A 22320-nucleotide genomic window follows, 5' to 3' on the forward strand; every position below is an offset into this window, starting at 1 on the left:
AAGGACTTCGCTCAAATTTGCTGACTTTGAAGATAAAGGGAGGGAGCTCCTAGCTGAGGAATGTAGTGACCCCTAGAAGCTGGAAAAACAAAGAAAGGAAAAAAGCCAAGGAATACAGCCCTTCTAGCTTTGCTTTTAGCCCAGTGAGATCTGTGTTCGATTTCTGACCCACAAAACTAATAATAATAAATGAAGAATTTGTCTTATTTTAAGCCATTAGAGCCTTCTCTCTCTTTTTTAGTTTCCCTCTGCATATGAATACTCCTTTCTACCTTATTTGAGGAATGTTTACAATTCATTGTCTTATCATTCATGTCTTTGGTTAAATGGAAAATTTGCAATCATAATTATCTGACTGTTACACTTTTGCTCTTTGCCAATGAAGTGTTTGGAAAATTCCCATGTGGGACATGTGCCATTTTTTTTTTTTTTTTTTTTGGCAGTGGCCAGGATGTGAGCAGGATGTGCTGACGTGTCATTTCTGCAGTGCTGATATCACTGCTGACCAGTCTGCCCTGCAGAAACACTGTGGGGAACACAAGCTGGTCAGTGGGATTTGTTTTCTGCCACCCAGATGACGGCCTCAGTGATTCACTACTTTGCAATATGGGCCAGAGGCATTGTGTACATTGTGTACGTAGAAACTTTTACATCTCCATGGTAGCTCAGGTGACCATGGTGAGTGAAATGAACAAACGTAAATATTCCTCATCAACTCATGTAATACGTCCATGGCAGACTAACAGTAGTAGCTACCACCGGTCTTTCCTCATTCTGCAAATTTAGTCTGCCCTGATGTGGTGTTGATTCCCAAACTCAGCAGCTTCAGTGGGTGAAATCTGAAGCTGGTTCCTAGATGTGGAGGACAGTGAGAGACTGAAGAAAGAGGCAGGCCACTCCAGATCGGTAGGTGGCAGTTTGAATAAGCAAGGGTACTTAGGAACATAGGAGGCTTGTTTTAGGCAGCCACAAGATGACTAGATCTCTGCGCCCACCCTCCAGAAACTTAAAGGTTTATCTGGAGGACTTAACTGGGTTCAGTCACATGTACTATCCAGATGGTCTCAACAGCATTTTGCTCTCTAAAGGCCTGCGTTCTTGAAATGACTCCTGTTGTAGGAATGGTGGGCAGAACGTATATCCAAGGACAGTGGAAGGCGATGACAAGCTTCCAACTGCTCTGGTTCAGCTTACGGGTCAACCAGTGGTCATGTCCTCTTGATGACCTTCTTCAACTTACCCATATACCTTGAACCCTATAGACTGGCTTGACGATCTCTGCATTTAACATCTCTTAAAGATATTTATTGAGCATCTGCTATGCTAGGTATTTAGAATACAAACTCTTAGCCATGCAGAACTCACCGTTTATGGAGACAGACAATCAACAATCATAGGAACAATTGTGAAACTGCTATGGTGATAGTTGCTACAAAGAAGAGCCACATGTATTCATAGTCAGGAGAGTCCTCCTTGGGAGGGAGAGCAGAAGAAAGACCTGGGTGAAATATGTAGATCTGTGTTTTTGTCCTTACCAACATCGTATGCCACCATAGGTAAAGGGCATAGAGCAAGTAAAGGAAAGGACCTAGGAACATGCATAGCCAGGTAGAGGAGGATGAAGAGAGAGAAAGAATGGGCAGAGGGTTGAAGGGAAACCCGATAAGACTTGCATCCAACCCTAGGAGCCAAGCAAGGAGAATGCAGTTAAGACCATTAAGAGCACGAGATGGACAGTGTGTCTGTACACATCAACAGGATTTCTGTGCCACAGGGGCTGTGAGGGGGCAGGGCACACTGGGATTCAAATGCGGCTGTTTCCCTTTAGCTGTGTGGCTTTGGGGAAAAGGCTGTCTGGCCTCAGATCCTGCATCTGTAAAATAGAGATGATACCTTCCTCTAAGAGTTATTGTGGAGATGAAATAAATTAGCATATGCAAAGTGCCTAGCACTTTGCAGGTTCTCCATCAAGACTTGATTTCTCCCTTCCCGTAAGTCTCCGTCCACTTGTTTAGTCATCTTGCTTTGGTTGTTACTCTCCTTGATGACTTAGTATTGGTTTTGGTGACCTACCTGTGAGGGTCGACACTGGTCCTGTTCCTGTATATCACTGCTCATCTGGGTACCAGCAAGCTGTTGTGAGTCAACGAATCAGTTCTCTGGATGTGGCAAGGAGCCAAGCACTCACCCATGTGCCTCTTGGTGTACAGACAGCCAAAGCAACAGGGATCGTGTAAGGACAAAATATACCCTCCCTCATCACAAGTGTTCCCGTTCCAGGGAAAAGAACTCCAGTTACCAAAGTGAATGCCTAATTGTCTCAGGGCATGTTTGTGCACTTGCATTCCTGCAAATACAGAAACCTCCGACAGCTTAGTAATGAATGACTCATCACAATCTCACATTTCTTTCCCCAGACAGCATTAGCCCTCCCAGTTTTTTCAGATTGGCTAGAAGCAACCACTCCCTCCTCCTTTCCTTCCTTTTTGTCTATCAAATACAGTGAGTGGACAAAAGTGCATTTTCCCCTACTGGTTAAGAACTTTCGCTCTGCCTGCCACCTCTGATGGCTTTCACAGTGTGGCCCTGGCTTTGGCAACCGCTGTTAACTATCAACCCCTGGGACGTAATGTAATTCCCTGCTTGCCTTAGGTTAACTAAACGCCAGAAAAGAGAGACGGACAAATATTTCCACTGTGGCTAACATGGGAAACCATGGGAAGTTTTAATCTCAGAATTATCCTTGTATTTCTAATTAGCACACATGTTGGTTTCTTATTGATGGGGGGCATGTTTTCCAAACCAAACCCAAGGACCTGACATTTCACAAGCAAGAGAGGACCTTCAGGACAGGCTACTCCATTAACTGGAATTGTTCAAAGAAATTCCAGGGCTCGGAGGCCGTAGAGTTATTAAAAATGGGAAGCACTTAGATGATAAGGAGCTAATGATCCTAGTCCCCTTTCAGAATGCACGCTGTAAACGTTTTAACATAGCAACGGGGGCCGTAAAGAGAGGTGATGGGAAGGGCCACTGGAGCTCTGCCAGCATCCGGCAAGCCGGCGCCCACCGCTGCACCCGGGGCTCGGGCGGCGAGTGCCCAGCCCGGGACGCCGCTTCGGGACTGCGCGTGCGCCGAGCGCGCCCGCGTTCCAGGTGGAAGGTTGCGCCTGAGCGTTCATGGCAACGCGGCGCCTCCGCCTTCTGGAAGCCTTGGCTCCAGCTCCCGCAGTGTGAGACCCGGCCGGGTGCGAGGGACCTGGGCTGAGTCCGGGGGGACCGATGGGGGGACGAGGGCGAAGGGGAGCAGGGGAAGCCGCTGGGAACGTTTGCCCCAGGGAGTGAGCTAAACTAAGGAAAAGCGGCCCCAGGCTCCGCACACAAGGATCTTTTCATTCCCGTCCTTTCGCCCACGCAGGGAGCGATGCCTCTGGAAGTGGTGGTGGAACTTCAGATCCGGGCGGTAAGAGAAGTCGACGAATCTCCACACCTTGCTCTAAATCAGACTCTTTCCCCAGGGTTCCTACATGGTCGCGACCACTTAAAGCACCTCCTCACCGCACACATCATTATCTTTGGGGACAGATCGGATCTCGGTGTCCCTAAGATCTCTACATTGGTCTTCCCTGATTTCTTCACTGAAATCAAAATTCAGCCCAACCTCTTTCAGCGTTTTCCCCACTCACAGGACATGTTTGTTAGCTTTGTAAAATTTTCTATTATTTTAAATTAATCATGCATTAAGTCCAAGAAGAATTTTATTATTTTTCCAGGATAAAGATTTGTGAAATAATTTAAAAAAAAAACCTTTAAATAACAAGAATTCAATTTCAGAAAGCACAGTCACTTCCTAATAACTTGCCACCTCTATGAACTAATGGAGTATATATTTTTCAAGATTTTATTTAGTTGTCAGAGAAAGCACAAACAGAGGAAGCAGCAGGCAAAGGAAGAAGCAGGCTCCCTACTGAGCAGAGCCCAATGCAGGGCTGGATCTGGGGACCCTGGGATCATGACCTGAGCCGGAAACAGATGCTCAACCGACAGCCACCCAGGCGTCCCCTAATTGAGTATTTTCTAAGTATTTTTCCTAGAGATAGCTCTGGCTTGCTAATTCCAAAAGGGGTTAATTAGTCAACACCTGTTTTATAAGAATCCACTGAATCCTGCTTAAGTGAAGTGCTGTGGCAGAATGATTACATTGTTCCTGTTTGGGGTCAGTCACTACTCTGAATTCAGCTTCCACCTGAAGTTGGTGACAGACGGTCATACAGGTTTGCCTTCCAGCTATAGGGGCTTCTCTACCGGTCATGATGTCAGTAAGTTACGGCCACAGAAAATCTGGTTAGCCTCCATACAAGAGACTAGTGCCAGGGCTTCATCATTCATGCAGTTCTGAAAGAAAAACAAAAATTTCCTGAATTTGGGGTACCTGGGTGGCTCAGTGGGTTAAAGCCTCTGCCTTTGGCTCAGGTCATGATCCCAGGGTCCTTCCTGGGATGGAGCCCCACATCGGGCTCTCTGCTCAGCGGGGAGCCTGCTTCCCCCCACCCCCCGCCTGCCTCTCTGCCTACTTGTGATCTCTGTCAAATAAATAAATAAAAGTCTTTTTAAAAAAATTTCCTGAATTTGTCCCATTTCGCTGAGAGCAAATAGGCCCAGACTCTATCAAATTGTGCTACATCAAGTGCTGGCCGTCAATATTTTGTGGTAAGGGGAAGGAATTCTTGAGAAGCTGAGTGATAAAGCAGTCTTCCTCTTAAGGCAAAAATCAAACAAGTTTTCATCTCACTTCATTCAACATTACTGGTTTATTTTAATTTTTAAAAGGCATTCTTTAGTGTACAATTAATTTACAGTAAAATCATTTTCTACTCTATGGTAGAGTGTTCCAGAGACATCAGTTGAATTGATCTGTGCTTTAAAAGCCTGCAAACTCAGGTCCGCATCAGCTAACACAGGGAATTCCAGAAGTATAACCAGGAACCTGAAGATAAAACTAATTGTGAGCCCCCAATATTCAGACTTGTGAACACTGCAAAAGGAAATAAGTATCATTATTTTCAAAAAGATCCGGCCTGACTATTGCTGGATTAAAACAAAAGATCTAAGATTAAACAATAAAGCAAATCACTTAGAGCTTTACAGTTTGATTCAGCGAGAGAAGAGGTAGTCTGTGTTCAGGATGTTGTGGGAATACAAATGATTTTAGTTTACTTGGAGTAGCTGTTCCTCCGTGTGCCTCTTCATTCAGAAAGTTCACATTTCTACCCAGTCAGAGCCCACATGTCACACCATTCTCCAGATTCCTGTGTGGCCCTCTACCTGACAGATCAAAGGCCATAATCCTCTCTTTATACATGTCAAAATTTTGTCATCTGAAAACACCAGTTCCAGAGGTAATTCAAAAGTTCTCTCGTTTTTCAGGTAGAACAGCATTTAAAGCACATTCCGTTCTTGGTGGTCCTTGGTCAAAGAATAATGACTAGAGTCCATCTTGCATTTGGTGGTCTTTGGTCTTGTGATATGGGGAGGCATCCTGGGAAAACTGCTTTAAATGTGAAGGTCAATGTAAAGGGAAATTTAGGAGTTTGTTACACCTTGTGCCTGGTATAGCAGTGGGCTCCCCTGATGAACTTCAAGTAAATACTGTTACCTGAAGTGTGCTGTATACAGGGAAGTGCGATTCCATATGAGAACTCTAATAGACAGGGTCATCCTTGTGGTGGCTCTGAGAAAGTTTATGCCCTTGCACTGCAAAGAACCGTTATTTTCCTATTACCTCAGTTGAGGTAATCTTTATTCAGTAGAGATGATGGGCAGCAGAGCCCCATCTCCCGCCATACTGGCCCACGGACATAGTATATGGTAAGCCCACCCCCAGACTCTTAATTCCTGACGGCCTTCGTTAGCTTTTCTGTCCTCTGTCATGCCACACTATTTGTCATCAACAGAATTAAACATTTGGCCATAGCCCGATCCTTCCTTTTCTATCAGCACTGTGTTGTGCCCACCTTTAAATGTTTCTTCTTCAAGTAAGTTCTAGGCTTGTTCTCTAAATGCAAAAAGATACCATTAGAGAGAAATGAGAAATAAACATCTATTTAAACAGTTTTTGAGGAGGTAGAGGGAAAGAAAAGCAAGATATGGACTATAATCTCTCTTATCACTACCCAAGCCACAAAGATGGAAGAGACGAAGAAAGCTTATCAAGAAAATCAGGATTAAGAAGACACCGTGGCAACAGGTTTTCAGGGAATAAATGAGAAGAACCTATGTCTTAGACTTTTAAAATACTGTTTAAAATCTACCTTAACCTAGTATTAGTAGGTGGCATATCTGCACGTATATTTACAGAATGAAGATCATAGGTTTTTTTTTTTTTTCGAAGTTCACTTTACAAGTGATACTTACAGGATTACTACAAAACACAAATTTACTTTTGTCAAGTTTTAAAAAACAGCACGATTACAGTCACCCCAGCTTGTTTTCTTTGCAGTTGTCCTGGAGATATAAGCAGTTATTGAATAAATATGTAATAGAGGGCTTTTTTTTTTTGCTTTTTTTTTTTTTTTTTTGCTTTCTGTAATATGGCTGTGGTCATAATGGCCAGCATGTTCTCCAGCCTAGCAACCCATCAAGACAGAATGACACCTGAAATCCCAAACGAAGCTTGATATATGTCCTTAAAGGGACAAGCGGGATTGCCTCTGGCTTACACTGGCTTCATCGCATGAGGGAACCTTCAGAGCTCTGGGTGCCATAATGAATGAGATGGTGTCATTGTTGGTTCCAAAGTACAAAGAGGACCGGGGCACTGTGGGGCGAAAGCCAGCAGTAGTCCACGATGCTGTACTGCGTATAGCCCAGAAAAAAGCCAAAAGCCACATCAGTGACGTTGTGCCGCCCCAGCATGACCCTGGAGAAGCCCACGATGAAAGCCCATAGGACCACAAGCACCCTCAGCGGAATGGCCAGCACCAAGTGGTTCAGGATGAACCGCGACACCAGGGCGGCCCTGGTGGCATGGCCCGAGGGGAAGGAGTACTTGTCCACCGAGAGGGTGACAAACATGTCCATCTGGTTGTGAGCCGGGCGGCGCCTGCGCACCAGCCCCTTGAGCAGGGCCACCAGCAGCAGGTCCAAGAGAAGGGCGAAGAGCAGGTTCATGAGCACCTCGCGCCCGGCCCAGCTGTCGCTCCTGGCCAGGCAGTAGAGGGTCCCCAGGAGCCAAGGGATGCCGTGTCCCGAGATCTCCAGCAGCTTCATAAGGGGCCGCATGCTACCCCAGGACGAGCTCTCCCCGGCGCACACCCCCAGCTTCTTGGACAGCCACAGGTCGATTGCCAGCAGGGAGCGCAGGGCGATGCCCAAGAAGGACGGGTTCAGGTCCATGCGGCCTTCCTCGGGCAGCGGGGCCGGGGCTGCCTGCGAGGGGCCCGCCCCGGCCGAGGGGAAGGAGCCGCGGCGGTGCACCGGGCTGTCGGACGCGCGGAGCCGGGCGCAGGTGGGGTCCGCGCCCGGCGCGCGGCTGCTGAGCAGCGACTGGAACTCGAACCTGCCGCCGCCGCCGTGGGCCGGGCTGCCGGGGCTGCCGCTGCTCGAGGCCGAGGCGGCCAGCGGGCGTCCGTCCGCGCTCCTCCGGGGGCTCGGCATCGCGGCGGGGGGCCCGGACCCCAGGAGCCGGCCGGCCTAGCGCGAGGCTCGCGGCCCGGCAGCCGCTTCCGCTTCCGCACGGCCATCCCGGAGGGGCGGGGAGAGCGCGGGCGGGGCGCGATTGTGACACCCGGCGGAGGCGGCGGACGACCCGCGGGTTTGCGCTGGAGCGCGCGCAGGACGCGGAAGGGGGCGGTGTGGGCGCCCCGGGGCCGGGGGCGCGGCGGGGGTGGGGGGCCGGGGGCGCGGCGGGGGCGCTCCGGGGCCGGGGGCGCGGCGGGGGTGGGGGCCGGGGGCGCGGCGGGGGTGGCGGCTGGACGTCGCCTGCGGGGCTTAAGGAAGGACAGCCGCGCGGAGAAAAGCGGCCCCGCGCAAACCTTGTTCTCTATTTCTCATTTGTTTTGAAGATTTCTTGCCCAGGGGTGTTCCTTCCTGACAAACAAGATGTGTACCTGGGGGTGTACCTCCTAAATCAGTACCTGGAGACGGACTGCTTTCCCGCTGTGTTCCCTATTCTGATTCAGCAGAGCATGAGGTTTGAAAAGGTAATGTTGACGTCCTCACGGCCAAACGGAGACGTTGAAATGGTGTTGCCTGGAGGGCACCGGATGGTTCTTAGAAAGTCATTTCGTATATTTTCTTGGGAAAAAAAAAAAAATAAATAAATGACTTGAAGGGACCTGGGCACAGGACAAAACCAGAGTCGGAGGGCTTGCTTTTGCCTTGTGGGTCTGAGCCAAGTTCTGTCCAGCCGGCGCTAAACGGCCGGGTGGATGTTTTCTATTCTTGGAATTCCCAGGGCATTTTCTAACTGGAGCAGAGAGCATTTTCTGAATGTTCTTGGAGGTGTTAGAGGCAGCTGCGCTACATTTATGACAGGGATTATCAGTTAATTAGTGGACCTGAGAAACAAACTTTTGTAGACTCAGAAAAATAATGGGGGAAAAAACCCCCCAATATTCAGATTTGTAAAATCCTGTATCTGAAATCCTGTAACAAAGCAAGCTTCCTCCGATTTATTGCGTTTTCTTAGGTCATCCCTGGTTTATTTAGCTACAGTGATAAAGCCTAGGTTCCATTTTAGTGAATATGAACATGATATTAATAGAACATTACGACTTTTTTCCCACTTTTATTTAGAACATTAGTTTCATTATCATTATTATGCATCATACACAGTCCTTTGAAGTTTTTGTTTTGGAATCTGAAGGCAGAATCAGTTTTTTTTTTTTTTTTTTAAAGATTATTTATTTATTTATTTGACAGAGAGAAATCACAAGTAGATGGAGAGGCAGGCAGAGAGAGAGAGAGAGGGAAGCAGGCTCCCTGCCGAGCAGAGAGCCCGATGCGGGACCTGATCCCAGGACCCTGAGATCATGACCTGAGCCGAAGGCAGCGGCTTAACCCACTGAGCCACCCAGGCGCCTCAGTTTTTTTTTTAATTGTATTTTTTTTTTAAAGATTTTATTTATTTATTTGACACAGAGAGAGATCACACCCAGGCAGGGAGGCCGGCAGAGAGAGGAGGAAGCAGGCAGAGAGCCTGATGCGGGGCTCGATCCCAGGACGCTGGGATCATGACCTGAGCCAAAGGCAGAGGCTTTAGCCCACTGAGCCACCCAGGTGCCCCCAGAATCAGTTTTAACCTTGATAAGCCTAAACATTTTCCCTGGACCAATATTGCTGAGTTGCTTTTTGGATGAAGGCATGAGTGTGGGAAGGCTAGACAAGGTATCACTTTTAAAGGTCTGGATGGTACTGTCCAGAAAATAACCTGTTTCCAACTGAGCCTGGGAGAGGAGATGAGGATTGATTTTCTAAAAGGCTAAGGCTCTATGTAATATTATTTGAAATCACAGAAGAAATTTAAAAAGAGTCTACCAAACTGGTTGGATAAGAGAGGAGAGAAATAAATGGATATTACCTTGGGACATATAGTCAGAATCCAGAGGAACCCATTTCTGCTATTTAGATATTGGTAGTAGTAGGAAGTGGGTGGTGAACATCCAGTCTATTTTGAAATAATGCCCTCATTTTTGAGCTGTTTGGGTTCATATTCCAGCTTTCTCCCCCCCGGCCCCAGTTGTCTTGTGTTTGTTCCATTCTCTAGCTGCAGATACTTGCAGCAAGTATCCAAGACATTTTCTCCTCTGTGGACCCTCCGTGTGACCCAGAACTGAATGTTCTCAGACATTTGGATAAATAAGAAATTGCTTATCAAGAACGCATGAGGCGGGGTGCCTGGGTGGCCCAGTCTCGGTTGAGCATCTGCCTTCGGCTCCAGTCATGATCCCGGAGTCTTGGGATGGAGTCCCACACTGCACTCCCTGCTCGGCAGAGAGTCTGTTTCTCCCTCTCCCTCTGCCTTTGCCTCTCCTCTGCTCCTATTCTCTCTCTCTCAAATAAACAAGTACAATTTAAAAAGAAAAAGAATGCATGAGACATTCTGTTTGAGCAGTTACTCCCTAGGATCATAATTGAGAAAATCCGTAGACATGGATGAAATCAAGGGATGTTAGTACTGAAATATTTCAAGAGAAAAACCCCTCACCTGCATTTGCTTGTTAAATTGAAGTTGGTAAGACAAAAATGGATTACAGGGGACAGCCTCCATTTTTGTACTTAAAGGTGACTTGGCTTTGGATCAGGAGCGGATTTTAACCATGCTTAAATTTAACACCATTTAAATCAGAACTTAAACGACTGAAATCAAACTCTGCTGAAAACTTGGTTTCTTAGAGACTTCCAAAGTTCAGGGAGAAGGGCGTGTTATGCCTTTAATCTCAGGCTCCTTCCAGATCCTTCCGCTCAAGATCAAAATAAGCAGATTTGGCATTGGCTAGAGAGATACCACAACGTTTGTCTTACACTTCACTATAGACTTTAAACTTACGAGGCTCTCCCTTGCTCTGGGTATTTTGGATTCTGTAGGAGTCTAGCTACTAGTGCATAGTTTACTTTTTAAAAAAATTTTTTAATTTTTTTATGAATATATAATGTATTTTTAGCCCCAGGGGTACAGGTTTGTCAATCGCCAGGTTTACACACTTCACAGCACTCACCATAGCACATACCTTCCCCAATGTCCATAACCCCACCTCCCGACCCTCCTCCCCCCAGCAACCCTCAGTTTGTTTTGTGAGATTAAGAGTCTCTGATGGTTTGTCTCCCTCCGGATCCCATCTTGTTTCATTTATTCTTTTCCTACCCCCCCAAATCCGCCACATTGCATCTCCACTTCCTCATATCAGGGAGATCATACAATAGTTGTCTTTCTCCGATTGACTTATTTCGCTCATAGTTTACTTTTGTGTTACACATAGAGAGCATTTTTATGTTCCTTTTCAGCACAACCAATTGCTAACATCATTTATTCAGTTAACATCATTTAATGAGTGTCTGTGGTATGCATACTGTTTTTTTAGGTCCTCAAGCAAACTCTGAGGTTGATGCCAGATATGCTTTTAGGAACAAACTGTGGAACTAGGTCAAGTTGATGACACTTTGAGCAGTGGTAGATTTAGCTAACTCAGGTTTCCCTTGTACTTGGTACTACTGTGTTCTCATTCTGTAGTCATTCGTTGAACTTTTAACCACATTCCTGTTAAAGATACTCCTGTTGAAGTTTAAAATAGTTTAAAATATTATATGGCTGGAATTGGCATGTGCTAATTATTTGGAAGAATATAATCTACAGTTTCTATAAACATAAATTAATCTTTGAAAATGTATTTTCATCATTTTTTTTTTCCTGCAGGTATTTGAAAATGCAATAGATCCTGGGGCTGTAGCAGACATTTTAGAAAGTAGGTACTCTCAAAACAAAATAACTGTTGTGCACATGTAATTGTGTACACAGATGTAAAATTCTGCTATATTCTAAGTTGTGATATTTCCATGTTTGATATAAATTTCCACATTTATATTCAGGAGAGACTATGTCAAATTTAAATCATGTATTTAGATAGAGATGGGATTTATTATTTATTAATTTATTACAATTAAATGGTTTTTGTATCTTCACAGAGTTGTGTAATCATCACCATAATTAATTTTAGAACATTTTTACCACCACAGAGTGAAGCCCTAACCACTAATCACTCCCAGCCCTAGGTAACTACTAACCAATCTTTCTGTCTCTGTAGATTTGCTTATTCTGGATATTTCATATAAATGGAATTATACAATATGTGGTCCTTTGTAACTGGCTTCTTTCACTTAGCATAATGTTTTCAGGATTCATCTTTGCTACAGCATGTGTTAGTTCTTCATTTGTTTTTGTGGCCAGATAGTGTTCCATTGTGTGGCTACACTACATTTTATTTATTCATTCCTTGGTTGATGGAAAGTTGGGTTGTTTTCACGTTTGGGCTATGATGAATAAAGTTGCTATGAATATCTGTGTACAAGTGTTTTTGTTTTTTTGTTTTGTTTTGTTTTTTAAGATTTTATTTATTTATTTGACAGAGAGAGATCACAAGTAGGCAGAGAGGCAGGCAGAGAGAGAGAGGAGGAAGCAGGCTCCCCACCGAGCAGAGAGCCCGATGCGGGACTCGATCCCAGGACCCTGAGATCATGACCTGAGCCAAAGGCAGCGGCTCAACCCACTGAGCCACCCAGGCGCCCTGTACAAGTGTTTTTGTTGAAAAATGCTCATTTCTTTTTTAAAAAGATTTTATTTATTAAATTTAAAATTTATTAAAATTACAATTTATTAAAATTACAAGCTGTCTTAGCTGCTAAGTTTGACAGAGTTTGACAGAGAGATCACAAGTAGGCAGAGAGGCAGGCGAGAGAGAGGGGGAAGCAGGCTCCCTGCTGAGTAGAGATTCCCTACTGGATCCCAGAACACTGGGATCATGACCTGAGCCGAAGGCAGAGGCTTTAACCCACTGAGCCACCCAGGCGCCCCGACATATGCTCATTTCTTGGGTACATACCTAGGAATAGACATGCCAGATCATATGGTAATTCTTTTTAATCTCTGCAGAAAATGAACCAAAGTAGCTGCATAGTTTCACATTGTACCAGCAAGGCATTTGAGGGCTTCATTTCTCCACATCCTGGCCAGCACTAGTTAGTCCCTATCCTTTTGATTGTTAGCCATCCTTGTGGGTATGAAGTGAAATCTCTTTGTGGTGTGGTGACGCTGAGCATTTTTCATGTGCTTATTGACTGTATATCTTATTTGGAGAAATGTGTATTCAGAGATTTTGCTTATATTTTAATTGTGTTATTTGGCTTTTTATTATTGAGTTATAATATGTAATAGACTGGTAATATATGGAGTTCTATGTATGTTGTAGTTGTAAGTTCCGAATCAGGTGTACAGTGGATAAATATTTTCTTCCATTCTTTGGATTATCTTTTCACTTTCTTGACGGTATTCTTGGAAACACAAAAATTTTAAATTTTAATGAGTCCTGTTTTATCTGTTTTCTTTTGTTACTTGCACTTTTAATGTCATAGCTAAGAAAGTGTTACTTAATTCAAGTCACAGAGATTTATATCTATGTTTTCTTTTAAGAGTTTTATAGTTTCAACTTTTACATTTAGGCTTATGACACATATTATGCTTATTTTTGTAAATACCATGAAATGTAGGGGTCCAATTTCATTCTTTTGCATCTGGATATGCATTTGCCCTGGTACCATATATTAATAAGAGTATTTTGATCAGGAAATGTGAGTCCCCCACCTTAGTTCTTTTTTCAAGGCAGTTTTTTGCTATTTGGAGTTCCTTGGCTTTCCATATGAATTTTAGGATCAGCATGTCAGTTCTGTAGAGAAGCCAGCTAGCATGTTGATAGGCATTGCCCTGACCTGTGAATCAACTTGGGGCATATTTCCATCTGAACAATATTAAGTCTTCCAATCCATGAATGTAGGGTGTGGTAAGAATTAATCAAATGTAAGGAATTTGGAACCTGAGACAATGAAGTGCTTCACATTACCATTGGAGTGATGGTTGGCAAAGATACTCCTTCTTCCTACTTGGTAAACCTAAAATTACAAGCTATTTTAGCTGCTAAGTTTCTTGGCATTTAAAATACTGTCCTTATACACTCATATATTTTTCACAAGTCCACAAAAAGGCAATTTTACTTTTCTTTCATATATTTCCAGCTTCTTTGAGACATAATTGATGTATAACATTGTGTGAATTTAAGGTATGCAATATGTGGATTCCAAACACTTAAATTTTGTGAAATGATAACTACCACAGCAATAGCTAAGACTCTCAGCACATCACACAATGCCGTTTCTTTTTTATTGTGAGAACATTTAAGACCTAGTCTCTTAGCAACTTTCAAATATATCATACAGTATTAGTAATTATAAGTGTTTATAATTGTCACCAATATTATCTATTTTAAAGTGTTTTCACTTTTCATAAAGATAATAAATTATCTTTATTTATTTTTAATTGTTATACCATTTATGTTTAAATTACTTTAAGATTTGAATTTTATTCTTGTCTTTATAGATTTTGTACATGGGCTCACTCTTTATAAATGCCTTTTAGACTCAGGAAGTATAAAAAATGTGATATTTTATGTCTCATTTATACAGTCAGAGGGTATACTGTTTTTTGTGTTTTTTTTTTTTGTTTTTTAGATTTTTATTTATTTATTTGACAGAGAGAGAGAGAGAGATCACAAGTAGGCAGAGAGGCAGGCAGAGAGAGAGAGGGGGAAGCAGGCTCCCTGCTGAGCAGAGAGCCCAATGTGGGGCTCGATCCCAGGACCCTGGGATCATGACCTGAGCTGAAGGCAGAGGCTTAACCCAGTGAGCCACCCAGGTGCCCCGAGAATATACTGTTTAAAGCAAGATTAACTTGTATAGGTTAATAGACAATAGTTGTATTGTGAATTTTTAAAAATGAGAAATTGGTTACTATGTCAGTGACTCATGAATATATTAAAATATGAATATATTAAAATCAGGGCATAAAATACCATTTACTCTCATTCCATGCCTTTGAATAACTGGGCCTCAAAATACCTAAATCATTGTTGGTATGGCACCTATTATTATTATTATTATTAATGTAAATAGGAAGTTATGGCAGTCTTAAACTCAGCAATTAATGAACAACTCCAGCACTTTTTCTAAGTGTTAAAATCTCATTTTTTTCCCTTTTAGGCTTCCTAACCAGGTTTGAATTAATACAGCTAGTACCTCCAGGTAATGTGCCAGTAAATACATTTCTAAAGTTGCTTATTTTATTTTGAAAGGTCTTTGGCATGATGGAATGGATTGGTATTTACGAGTTGTGCTTTCTAGAACACTCCCTTTTTTCCCCCACTGGTCTGTTGAATTCTGTCCATTCCTGGAAACATAACTTTATGGGTTTGGTGGCAGCAAGCATGAGCAGGCATTTGACTTTCTGTTTTTTCATAACTTTATCTAATTATTATCGAATAATAAAATCTTGGCTCAGTCTCTTTCCAGTTGTTGCCTTTGGCTTTGTTCTGATTTATGGGGCATATGTGGGTGTGTAATACCCAAAGCTGGCTTCTGTGTTAAATGCTAGAACGGGGTTGGCAAACTATAGGCCCCAGGTCAAATCCGGCCTGCAGTTTGTTTTGTATGAGTCGTGAGCTAAATGTCTGTGTTTTTAAAAATTGAGATTCATATACTCTATGTTTAGTTCATATACTACGAATTTCACTAATTCAGTTGTTTTAGTATCCTTACAGAGTTGTACAACAGCCACCACTATCTTATTCCAGAACATTTTTGTTATCCCAGAAAGAAACGCGTAGTCCTTAGTAGTCCCTCTGCATTCCCTCTTCCCACAGCCCTGGCCGTGACTAATCTACTTTCTCTGTTGATTGGCCTGTTCTGGACATTTAATGTCAATGGACTCAGACAATAATGGCCTTTTGTGTGCTCCCTTTCACTTTGCATGTTCTCAGGGTGCAACCGTGATGTGGCCTGGATCATTACTTCATTCCTTTTTAGGGCTGCATGACGTGCCTTTATACGGATATATCAAAGTTTGTTTATGCTGTTGCTGGTTGGTGGACATACAGGTTGTTTCCACTGTTTGAATATTAGGAATAACAGTGCTCTCAACATGCCTGTACAAGTGGTCGTGTGAGTACATGTTTTCAGTTCTCTTGGGTGTATATGTAGGAGTAGATTTTTGTGTTATATGGTACCTCCATGTTTAATTTTAAAAATATTTATTTATTAGAGAGAGAGCGAGAGAGAGAGAGCGCACATGTACATGCAAGCAGGGGGAGGGAGAGGGACAAGCAGACGCCGTGCTGAGTTCCGAGCCTGATGCAAGGCTCGAACCCACGACCCTGAGATCATGACCTGAGCCAAAATCAAGAGTTGGATGCTGGGCACCTGGGTGGCTCAGTCCCTGGGTGTCTGCCTTCGGTTCCAATCACGATCCCAGGGTCCTGGGATCAAGCCCCACATGGGGCTCCCTTCTCAGTGGGAGGCCTGCTTCTCCTTCTCCCACTCCCCCTGCTTATGGTCCCTTTCTCACTGTCTGTCTCTCCCTGACAAATAAATAAATAAAATCTTCAAAAAAAAATAAAAAGATGCTTCACTGACTGGCCACCCCAGGCGCCCCTCTGTGTTTAACTTTTTAAGGAACTGCCAAACTGTCTTCAGTTCTTACATTTTTGAGTGGTTGGAAAAACTTTTTAAGTATTTCATGATGTGAAAATTATATAAAATTCAGATTTTGTTGCCCATAAAGTTTTATGGGAACACAGCCATACTCATTTGTTTAAATATTGTCTGTGGCTGCTTTTTAAATTTTAATGCTGGAGTTGAGTAGTTATGACCATATGGTCTGCAAAGCCTAAAATATTTACTGTCTGGCCCTTTACAGAAAAAAATGCTTGCTAGAATCATGGGACTTTAGGAGGAAACTTTTCTGTTGTACCTTTGCTTTGTGTGTGTGTGTGTGTTTTAAGGATTTATTTATTTGAGAGAGAGAGAACACAAGCATGGACGAGGGGCAGAGGGAGAGGGAGAAGCAGGCTTCCCTCAAGCAGGGGAGCCTGATGCAGGGGCTCAATCCCAGGACCCTGGGAACATGACCTGAGCCAAAGTCAGTTGCTTAACCAACTGAGCCACGCAGGTGTCTGTGTGTGTGTGTGTGTGTGTGTGTGTGTGTGTGAGAGAGAGAGAGAGAGAGAGAAGGAGGGAGGGAATATTTAAAACTCAAACATTTCTTTTTTTCTTTTCTTTTTTTTTTAGATTTTTATTTATTTATTTGACAGACAGAGATCACAGAGATCTCCGCTGGGCAGAGAGCCTGATGTGGGGCCTGATCCCAGGACCCTGGGATCATGACCCGAGCTGAAGGCAGAGGCTTTAACCCACTGAGCCATCAGGTGCCCTAAAACTCAAAAATTTCTAATTCCTTTTTGATCTTTAATGTTACAGGTTTTTGCCTTTTCTCCTCCCAAGGTGAAAATATCTCTAGTTTTTACTTGCAGCAAAAACCATTCCTAAATGATGAGAAAACCTTTATAATTTGGTGAGCCTGTTTCTTGCTGTATCTCTGTGGACAGAAAAACACCGAGATAAAGAATTTCTACATAATAGTGTCACATACACTTTCTTCTCTTTTTGGCCTCCCCGTGATAGAAGACTGTTGCAATGGCATTTCTAAAAGCATAGATGAACATTATTATTTTTAATGACAATAAAGAATTTCATTAATTTACTTACATGTTATTGTAAGTCCATGAACAATACAGACATAGTATTTGGGGTTTGCTGTGGTTTGTCATTCTCAATAGTTATGGGTTTTTCCATTGTAGTATAATATCCTTTTTAGTTTTAAGATTATTTATTTATTTATTTATTTATTTATTTATTTATTTGACAGAGAGAGAAATCACAAGTAGGCAGAGAGGCAGGCCGGGCGGTGGAGGGGGGAGGTAAGCAGGCTCCCTGCTGAGCAGAGAGCCCAATGTGGGGCTTGATCCAGGACCCTGGGATCATGACCTTGAGCTGAATGAAGGCAGAGGCTTTAACCTACTAAGCCACCCAGGTGCCCTTTTGTAGATTATTATCTTTAAGTTGATACTGTTAAACATTTAGGTTTTGTCTTTCACATATTTATAAAAAATTATTTTTTTCTCTCAGTATGTTTGTAAAGAATAGAACTACAGTAGTCTTCCTGTATCTGGGCTTCTGCTTCCCATAGTTCCAGTTACCCATGGCAACAACCATGGTTGAGAAGCAGAGGACCCTTCTCCTCCTGACATTGTCAGGAGGTCAGTAGTAGCTTAACAACTGAGTCACTCACCTCACCTCTTCTCATCACGTAGGCCTTTTATCAAATTGCATCATCATGGGAAGGGTGATCTCGCACAGACCACATTCACATGACTGTTATTACGGTATATTGTTATAATTTTTCTATTTTCTTAGTAGTTATTACTGTTAATCTCCTACTAAGCCTAACTTATGAGTTAAGCTTTATCATAGGTAGATATGCCTAGGTAAAAACGTAGTGTATATAGGACTGAGGACTTTCTGCTGTTTCAGGCGTCCACTGGGGCCTTGGAACAGAATCCACTGTGGGTAAGGAGGGCCAACTGTAGCTTGTCACCTGGGAGTAAGCTAATCGCCAGCAAGTTTCCGTTATTACTGTATTCGGTAGTGTGTGGGATGTCCCTTGCCCGTAAACCTAGCTGCTGCTGGATATTATGTGAATTTATTGTGTTTGCAAAGTAAATAATTTCTTCAAAATATATTTTACTATATGTGCTGGCCCCTTCTTTTTAGATATGTGATTTAGATTTGTGACAACCTAAAATTTAAAATTTACTTCTTAAAAGTTTCCATTTTCCCATGATTTGTTTTCTTGCTTTTCTTCTGTATAACATGACTTTTCAGTGTCCTTTGATTCCTTGCGGAGTGATGTCTGGATGTTAACGTTGCACTTTGGTATACATTTCTGGGGTATTTTTACCGAAGTTTTAATAAGTTATGCATAATGCATATGTATGTCTCCTGTTCTGTTGTATTCTTTTGATATTTTATTTTTTCAAGATTTATTTATTTATTTATTTGACAGAGATTTACAAGTAGGTGGAGAGGCAGGCAGAGAGAGAGAGGAGGAAGCAGGCTCCCCGCTGAGCAGAGAGCCCGATGCGGGGCTCGATCCCAGGACCCTGAGACCATGACCTGAGCAAAGGCAGAGGCTTTAACCCACTGAGCCACCCAGGCCCTCCTTGATTATTTATTGTTTGAATCTTTTGTTTTCTTAAGAAAGTGTGGGAGAAGAAAAGTGAGACTCACAGCTAAAGCAGACGTAGCCCTGGAGGCCATTTGAGGATCGTAGTTTTGCCCCGTTGGGGCTGTCCCCAGAGCAAGACACAGGCCCTGAGTAGTCGTGGGGACCCGGAAGTCTGTAGCTCTTTCTTCTGCCTCTTGGCTCTTTGGCTGCAGCAGGCCCTGAAAACAGAGAGGAACCCCACCCTGTGTGGGTCTAAAGATAGGCAGCCTCGTAATGTCAGGGCTTTCTTAGGGAGAACAGAGGGAAGATCAGAGAGGCTTTCTACCTGCTTTCCAGAAACTCTTACTGAATATTTTTCAGCCTGAAAGTGATAGGCTAAAATCAGGGTATTTGAATTTTTTTCCATAGTTTTTTTTTTTTTTTCTTTTTTGACCTAATTTTATATTCAAACATATATCAATGCAAACTGGCAAGTTATATTTCAGTGTTAATGAAGTAGAAGCAGGCCCATTTTGGTCTTTTTAAATTCTACAAGAAGCTTTAAAAAATAATCCAATATCTAAGGCGCCTGGGTGGCTCAATCAGTTAAGTATCTGCCTTTGGCTCATGTCATGATCTCAGGGTCCTCGGCTTGAGCCCCACATCGGGTTTCCTGCTTGGTGGGAAATAATCTTCTCCATCTCCCTCTGCCCCTTCCCCTGCTTGTCCTTTCCCTCTCTCTGTCACATAAATAAATAAAATCTTTAAAAAATGTAACGCAATACCTAAATACTACTACTGTAAAAATTTAACTAACACGAAGTTTATAAAATAGTTAAAAGTCACATTCATCAACCTCTGACAACAATTACTACTAATAATTTGTTGTGTTGCTTTTTAGATGTTTTCAGGTATATGTATACGTAATGCATTGAGTGTATTCAAGGAAATCTAAAATACAGGTACACATACACGCATGTATATGTGAACATACTCTATATATTTAGTATTTAATATATGTATATTGAGTATACATACTGATTGAATATCCATAGCCTGCAACTTGCTTTTTAAAACTTAATGAATCTTAGATTACCATATGGCCAGAAATATCTGTGAGAAGGTTGCAGGAGTAGTTCAAGGCCATGATGACTGACCGGAGAGCCCTGAGGCGGGGTGCATGCAGGCGGGTTATAACTCGGAAGCTACTCAGATGTGAAACGGAGGCCATATGGCACTTACTTTCCTTTGTCTACAGTTCTTGTATTGCGGATTGCGATTTTTAGTAGCATTAGATTAAAATTGATAAAAATAATTTCACTTGGCTTCAGATGCATTACACATTGGTCCGTTGACTGGTCCAACATCTGTGTATCAAGGTGTGCTCAGAACACACCCCATGCTGGGCTGCTGGTATCATGCCTGTGGCTCCAGGCAGAACGGTGGTAAGGGAGCCCTCTTGGCTCTCCTGGTTCTTAGTACTGGATAATTAAGCAAAAATGATTTGTCTCATGTAGGCTGCACTGTGGTCCCAGGGGCCACATTTAGGTTCATGTGGACCCATCCCTACATGTGGCTGAAATCTTTCACTTTTCATTTTGCTGCAGATTTTATTTTATTGTTTTTTTTTTTAACTTTTTTTTTTTTTAAAGATTTTATTTATTTATTTGACAGAGAGAGAGATCACAAATAGGCAGAGAGGCAGGCAGAGAGGGGGGGAAGCCGGCTCCCCGCTGAGCAGAGAGCTGGACGCAGGACTCGATCCCAGGACCCTGAGATCATGACCTGAGCCGAAGGCAGAGGCTTTAACCCACTGAGCCACCCAGGCGCCCTTATTGCTTTTTTCCCCCCCAAAGGTTTTATTTATTTATTTATTTGACAGAGAGAGAGACACAACAAGAGAGGGAACACAAGCAGGGTCGGGGTGGGGGAGTGGGAGAGGGAGAAGCAGTCTTCCTGCTGAGCATGGAGCCCACTACTAGGCTCCATCCCAAGGTCCTGGGATCATGACCTGAGGCAAAGGCAGACAGTTAACGACTGAGTGACTCAGGTGCCCTCATTTTATTGTTTGATGTTCATTTGCACCGCTTTCCAACACACATACAGTCAAAAGACACATTATGACCATTATGTTAATGACATGAGTACCTCAGATTTGCATATAGCTTTACTGCTAAAGAGGTCCCATGATTTGGCTTAGAAGCCATGAAGGACATCCCCCCCCCCACACCCCACGTTCATGTTTACAAAAGCCTAGAAAAAGCCAGCAGACACAGGGGGGCAGCAGTGTAATCCTGTTTGCCTGGGAGCTTGGGGCTTGCCTCTTACCCATCTCTCCCTCTGGGAGAAATCACGGAGGCTCCGCCCAGCTGTAAAATGCTATTTCAGTGGGCGCCCTTTCCTTCAGACAGACTTCGTTTTGTCCTTCGTAGTGGTGTTCGCGAAGCATCAGCAACAAAAGAGCTCCTCCTGCCTCAGTTAACGGGTCTGATTTCCTGCTCTGCTGCATGGTGTCCTGCGTGCCTCCTGCTCACAGAAATGGTCTCCCTCTCGGTGCAGAAGGTGTCGCATGAGATAGGCAAGCTGTCACTTTTGATATGCTCTGCAGAGGCTAGATTTTCAAAACAACATGGTTATGAAAATGACTGTTCTTCTCGAAGGCTCGTTTGTTTTCCTTTTTGGGGGGGACAAGTTCTTTACTTGAAGCTGTTGATGATGTCCGGGTCTGAGTCTGCAAGAACACTGATTTCTGCCAGACATTTCCGTTGGCCTAGGGGATCGCTGAGCCCGTGTCTTTGCTTATGACGCGTGGCCGAGGCTCCTGCTGCCGTGTCCCCTTGCCATGCCAGCATTTGCACACTGGGTGGCAGTTTGGACTCCAGAACATGACCAAAGCAGAGAGAGAGAGAGAGAGAGAGGGAACTGAGACACATAGCCTTTTACTTCTCTTCTCCGATTTCAGTCTCTCTGTTCCTGTGATTCCAAGACGGGAGACGAGCCTCCTAGTCTCCGACCTCTTTATTTTTATTTTGATTCTTGCTAAATCCACGAATCGTGATTTAGTCGTCGTCATGTTGGACGCAGTGACGAGAGCTGGCTGAAAACCTGTGGAAGGAGAAAGGAGAAGGCCGGCGTGGAGAGCATCCCACCGCGCATGGCGGGGTTTATCTGAGCAGGAGCGTAGGATCGAAGACACGGGACGACCAGCGAGCAGGGTGGCACTGGGCCTCTGCTCAGCTGGCGGTGCGGAGAGGTCCCCATGGTGGCAGGCGATGGCAGGTGGTGTGGTCGGCACTTTCTAAATGTCACGTGCCCTCACAGTAGCCCCGGGGGCAAGGACCATTATGACTTTTATGTTTTCCTGAACAGGAAGCTGAAACTAGGGGCTTATGTAATTTGCTCCTGGTCACACAGCCGGTAGATGATGGGGCGGGGATTTGAACCCGCTCTGTCTGAGCCAA

At 43.7% G+C, this 22320-nt stretch overlaps 1 protein-coding gene across 18 annotated transcripts in view; it reads left to right on the top strand.

Annotated features, from left to right (window-relative positions):
* The first annotated feature begins 3121 nt into the window (after window positions 1–3121).
* SPATA6L (spermatogenesis associated 6 like) overlaps window positions 3122–22320 on the top strand; it is a 51389-nt gene continuing 32190 nt past the window's right edge. For 7 of the 18 annotated variants that reach the window (XR_014301587.1, XR_014301588.1, XM_082694361.1 and 4 more), the window contains exons 1-4: window positions 4807–7338; window positions 8064–8201; window positions 11414–11462; window positions 14803–14844. Coding sequence is in view for 16 of the 18 variants with exons in the window: in XM_082694361.1 (XP_082550487.1) it covers window positions 7027–7338; window positions 8064–8201; window positions 11414–11462; window positions 14803–14844 (541 nt within the window). In the remaining 2 variants the exon portion in view is untranslated. Of the gene's footprint in view, window positions 3249–3339; window positions 3464–4806; window positions 7508–8063; window positions 8202–11413; window positions 11463–14802; window positions 14845–22320 lie in introns of those variants that run through there. The other 11 variants (XM_082694354.1, XM_082694364.1, XM_082694356.1 and 8 more) reach the window with 8 other exon arrangements.

This window comes from Mustela nivalis (genome assembly GCF_964662115.1).
Source record: "Mustela nivalis genome assembly, chromosome: 13".
In the NCBI taxonomy this organism is placed as follows: Eukaryota; Metazoa; Chordata; class Mammalia; order Carnivora; family Mustelidae; genus Mustela; species Mustela nivalis.